At 37.5% G+C, this 6,006-nt stretch overlaps 1 protein-coding gene across 1 annotated transcript in view; it reads left to right on the top strand.

Moving 5' to 3' along the window:
* Window positions 1-6,006, top strand: part of LOC106881921 (uncharacterized) — a 26,657-nt gene that overhangs the window by 12,318 nt on the left and 8,333 nt on the right. Inside the window, exon 2 of the mRNA XM_014932444.2 lies at window positions 3,289-3,349. Within this exon, the coding sequence (XP_014787930.1) occupies window positions 3,320-3,349 (30 nt within the window). The 5' untranslated portion in view covers window positions 3,289-3,319. The remainder of the gene's footprint in view (window positions 1-3,288; window positions 3,350-6,006) is intronic.

Raw genomic sequence — 6,006 nt, 5'->3', positions numbered from 1 at the left:
ATATATATAAAACGGGCATCCATATAGTTTGCGCCTACCAAATACATCCAGATGGCATTGGTCGACTCAAGGCAATAGTGCGTATTTAATTACAAGGTAAACCTGAAACTGCCAGGGAAATCTAAACTAATTGAAGTTTTCCAATTCAGTCTCTTATATTGCGTTGGTGCATAATTATTGCGGCTTTTTTTTTTTCAACAAATTTTATTCAACAAAAACAATAACAATATTTAACAAAAACATTTTTAAATGACGGACTGACCATATTCCAAGCAAATGGGAAGCAGTAATTGAAGTAGATGGTGAATATTCTCCGGGATAATCATTTATAGATGCTTTTGTTACATGTTATTGCTTTTGTTGAATAAAATTTGTTGAAAAAAAAGCTGAAATAATTATGCACCAACCCAATATATATGAGGTCCTACCGTAAACGTGTTTGAATTTATTACATATAACTCTTCTGTCACTTTAGTTAATGCACAAATGATATTAGCAGTTTAAACCCGACACCAGCAGCCGGATAACAGTTGGATTCCTTCTAGAAACCTGACACCAACACGGAGAGCATTTCTAAATTCTCACGCTCCTAATTGCGTTGTTAGAAAAGGAGTGAGTGGGTAGCTAACCTATCGCTTGACCAACTAGAAAATGGTAGTCTAATCTTCGTTGAATCTTATCTTACCAGCTTCAGAAAGGAACACAAAAGGTGGAATGATCATGGATGAACAACAATAGAAACCTCCTAATATTAATAGGACAGCTACCGCCAGAACATGTGAAGATGCAAGGCTCAGTGGATATAGTGACGGGTTCACAATCAGGAAGTAGTGAGTTCAATTCTCGGACTGGGCTGTCGTGTTTTTGAGCAACGCATTTTATTTCGCGTTGCTCCAGTCGTATCAGGACAATTTCACTCCTTAGGACAATTCCGCCCGACGACAATTACCCTCCTTGGTTAATTACCTCCTCTCCAATATATTAAGAAGTTTTAAATCATCATCTAAAAGTGGAAAATAAAAGGCGATTCCTTGCAAGTATTGTATCACATTTATGTTTTCATAATTGCTAACTACGGCATTGATACGGGCTGAAACATGTAAATATTTCTTTCTAAATGGCTGTTTAGCAAAACCCGTCAAGGATAGTCATAAGTACTTGTTGTAATGCTTGTTCTCTTTTGATCTAGTTCAAAAATTTCCAAATGTTTGGGTGGCAATGACCAACATTTGATTTTTAAAAAAACTCCTGTGCTACCCTTCCACAGCATTGTTTGTTCTTGGAAGTTCATCCGACTTTCTATTGTACATATTCCATAGATTCATTCCAAACGCTGGTTCTTGCTGTCGTGCTAAGTATGAATCCTCAAAGTAATCTTGCAAGGGATATGTTTCTGGTAGGAGTATGTCACTTAGGGTTTCAAAAGTTTTTTTCAGCATCACAAGCAGGAACAAAAGCTAAAGCAGCTATCATTCTCATAGACATTGAAAACTCTTTATCTTCTTGGTATCGCGGTTGAAATCCGTGAAATTGAGTGTTCTTATAGATGCTTTGGCTAAAGTGAAAAAAAACAACCGTTTATCTTGGCTTGTGGAAATGCCAAATGTAAACTATTAATCACTGCCTTTTCAAAATCTACCATGATAGTTTTGGGTGTTAAATCTTGTTTCAATGATTTTAGCTGCTCCAGAAAATTTGTGTAAGTAGTTTGGCTTTTATCAGATAACAGAGCGTAAATTAATGACACTGGTAAAAAAAAAATAGCGGTTTATACACCGGAAAATACGGTACACATCGGGGATTAACTGCTTAGGGGTAATTGTCCTACGGGGTTGTTGTCCTCGGGGTAATTGTCCTTGTGGGGTTATTGTCCATTGGGGGTAAATATCCTAGACTCGCTCCAGTTCACTCAGCTGTAGAAATGAGTTATGACGTCACTGGTGCCAAGCTGTATTGGCCTTTGCCTTTCTCTTGGATAACATTGGTGGCGGGAAGAGAGGAGGTCTGGGCCTCGGAAGGGAACTTTCTATGTGTAATCCCATGAAGGAAACGCAGAGAACATGTTGAGCACATGCATACATATGTACATGCACGCACGCACACACACATACACGCTCATACACATACACGCACGTTGGCTTTCTCATTCGTAATGATTTTATTCTATATATATGTAATTCTTTCCCCAAATAAATTACACTTCATATTCGAAGCTCCGAGGAAGCTATAGGGTGTTACTCAAGCACTCAAATATGAGGTGCGCTGCATCTTATTGTAGAAACAGCTGTAAGCTAATGAAATTCATAAGATAAACGTTTATTCCTTTACCATCTCATTTTATTATATATGGAAAGAGTTGTAGGTATATGTATATGAATGTATATATATATATATGAGCGCGTGCGCGCGTGTATGTGTAGCATTTTGGACTAATGAGTATATGTCAGTTAGTGTGTTGGTGTGTTGAGTAAACCACTGGCACTGTTTGGGCTACCTGATGTCATCTGCAGTTGGAGCATTATTTGCGAAAGGACACTTACTTTGTCTATCTCCTTACCTTCTTGGAGATTTTAGGTAAAAATGTACTGTGTCCATAGTTGTCATAAAATGAAAGTAAACATTAGCAGACGAAGTTTTAAACAAAATGAAAGTAGTGCATGAGAGTTAATATATATACAGAGAGTGAGATGTTGACAGATAGAGAGTGTGATATTTGTAGATCTAAAAGTTGAGTTACTTCTCGTAGAAAATTCTTATTATTATTTACGGACAACATTCTCTTTCGGATACAGATTTCGAAAACCAAATTCGGTTTTTCTCGAGGATGCATAGTTTTAGAGGCTTTCGGAGTTAAAAACGTATACATAACCACATAGATTTGCATTTATGTGGTAGAATAGATAGATAGATAGATAGATAGATAGATAGATAGATAGATAGATAGATAGATAGATAGATAGAGAGATAGATAGATAGATAGATAGATAGATAGATAGATAGATAGATAGATAGATAGATAGATAATAGATAGATAGATAGATAGATAGATAGGAAGAGAGGCAGACAGAGATGTAGCCAGATAGGCAGACAGATAAAAAAATTATTCAAGACGATCCATAAAGTTTATATTTATTTGTATTATCAGTCTGACCTCGATTCACAGAAGTGATAAAGATATTTGATCGTTCTTTATTAGAAGCTCAATGAATAACGAAGTCACTATTTTCTTTTGTCTAATTTTATTTGATATCCGTTGCAATTGTTTACCCTTTATTTTTCTTCTTTCAGTGTTAACTTCTGTTTTTTCAATAAACCTACAATGGCTGTGGTTTACGAGCAGCGCTCTCCTGTAAGTAATCATAATTTTTTTTTCTTACGGCCATTTATTCATTATACATCTACCCTCGTTTATCACGGGATTCTGTCTTTAAAAAACGATGATGAATAAATCAGTGATAAATGAGCCGTCTCCCCGCACATTGTAAATGAAAACGAATGGTAGATTCACTGGTTACAGCAGCGAGGTTTCCACTCTTACATATTTTCTTAATCATTTCAATCTTTTCTTGTAGAGAATACACCAGAATACACTTGTCTGTGTCGTATGTTAGGGTTAGGCGCCTTCGTATTTTTTCGGTTTACTGGTCCTATATTGAAGGGCAAGAGTGTATAAATCCGTTTAAAAAATGCGCAACCTTGCAGTATGATGATGTAAACATAAGCGATAGGTCAGTGAGGCGCATTTGTGGTACAAGTAAAATCTTTGACTGATATTAAGAAGTTTTAAATCATCATCTAAAAGTGGAAAATAAAAGGCGATTCCTTGCAAGTATTGTATCACATTTATGTTTTCATAATTGCTAACTACGGCATTAATACGAGCTGAAACATGTAAATATTTCTTTCTAAATGGCTGTTTAGCAAAACCCGTCAAGGATAGTCATGTTATCATAGATCAATCCGTGATAAACGTAACATGGTTCAAATTTGAGCGTACCGTGTTATCTCAGACCAGCGATGAATAAATCAATGATAAACGAGGCTACATGTATACAAGAGAAACTGCACTTTTTAATTTTCGTTCATAAAAAATTACAAACGAAGTTTCCCGTTGTTTAATCCCGAAACGGCAATTGAGTTAGATATCCCACTCGTTTACGCTTTGTTGAACAGCTGGATATCAAATATTACAAACATTGTAATATATATCAGAACCTAGGTACGTTCGGTACTAGTATCCCTAGGTTATCTATAGGAGATGTTTTCTATTGTCTTTCTAAATAATCAGAAGGATACACAGGAGGGGAAGAACTCAGTAGGGCAAGCTAACGGGGTCCTCGTTGACTCTGTAGTGTTCTCACTACTTTCAGGCATGAGTTGTGCCTATCCATAATATATGCTTATAGGCTTATATTCAAATAGGGAGCCATCTACGTGACAGCACGACTTGCTAAGAAATAGCAGTCAATTTAGTCTCGAATCATACCCTATTGTCTTAAAGAAAAGACATATTGGATAATGCAACCAGAGTATAATGTGCCTGGATGGTTACGGTTAGAATGTGTTTGATCATAGATCTATTCGGTGAGAGCTTACTTGGGCTAAGCAACAACTGCTTGTACTCTGGTGAGTGATCCAGCGAGTATCTTTATTAAGGACATAGATGGCGACTGTATACAATCTGTCGTCAGCAGTCCATTATACTATCGACTTCGTCAATAGAGATTCGTTTTTGTTTTTAACATCTTTGTAATGGTAGGGCCTGTACTCTTAGCCACCATTAGGATCTCTGAAACTAAGGAAGTTGTAGTTGATGTTCTTCTTAAGCAGCAACCATTCATGAGCAGAGAATGAATTCCAGATGAATGACATTCAAAAAAAGAATGGAGTGATTGGCGTGTCTAGTGTAGGGGCATAAGACAGCAGATGAAATATGAGTGACGAAATGAAGGGAGACGAGTGAATTAGGGCAGATTGAGTGAGAGCAACAGGACACCAGTCAGTTCCAAGGAACAGGGCCCAGTGTAGGAAAAGTGGGGTCGATTAAATAAGTACCAGTTACGTATTGGGTTGATGTAATCGACTTAATCCCCTCCCCCAAGCTAGACTACATTTTGTCCGTCTTCACGTTCTGAGTTCAAATTCCGCCGAGGTCGACTTTGCCTTTCATCTTTTCGGGATCGATAAATTAAGTACCAGTTACGCACTGGAGTCGATATAATCGACTTAATCTGTTTGTCTGTCCTTGTTTGTCCCCTCTATGTTTAGCCTCATGTGGGCAGTAAAGAAATAATCATTAGCACACCGGGCAAAATGCTTAGTATTTTGTCTGCCGTTATGTTCTGAGTTCAAATTCCGCCGAGGTCGACTTTGCCTTTCATCCTTTCGGGATCGATAAATTAAGTACCAGTTGAGTTCTGGGGTCGATGTAATCGATTTCCCCCCTTGTGCTTGTAGCAGAAAGGGTTATCTCTTGTGGCTTGCTTAGAGAAAACAACGGTTTGTCTTTCGATGTCAATTCTTCAAGCATTGACCATGTTGCATTGAGTGCACAAGCACACGAGTTCAGCTCTTAGATGAGTCGCCAGAAATATTCTGCAACGAATGACTTTTTTTCTTTCTATCTTTTGCCTGTTTTAAACACTAGTCTGTGGTCATGCTGGAGCACCGCTTCGAAGAATTTTTAGTCGAATAAATCGATGTCAGTGCTTTTTTTTTTTTTTGTTAAGCGTGCTGCTTATTCTATCGGTTTCATTTGCTGAACCGCTAATTTACGGAGACGTAAACAAACAAGCACCGGTTGTCAAGCGGTGATGGGAGACAAACACAAGCACACATACAAACACACACACGCACACATACACATGCATATATATATATATATATATATATATATATATATATATATACATACACACACACACAATAGGCTTCTTTCAGTTTCCGTCTACCAAATCCACTCAGAAGGCTTTGGTCGGTTCGAGGGTATCGTAGAAGACACTTGCC

Source organism: Octopus bimaculoides, chromosome 7 (genome assembly GCF_001194135.2).
Source record: "Octopus bimaculoides isolate UCB-OBI-ISO-001 chromosome 7, ASM119413v2, whole genome shotgun sequence".
NCBI classification, from domain to species: domain Eukaryota; kingdom Metazoa; phylum Mollusca; class Cephalopoda; order Octopoda; family Octopodidae; genus Octopus; species Octopus bimaculoides.
This window is presented reverse-complemented; position numbering and strand designations above follow the sequence as displayed.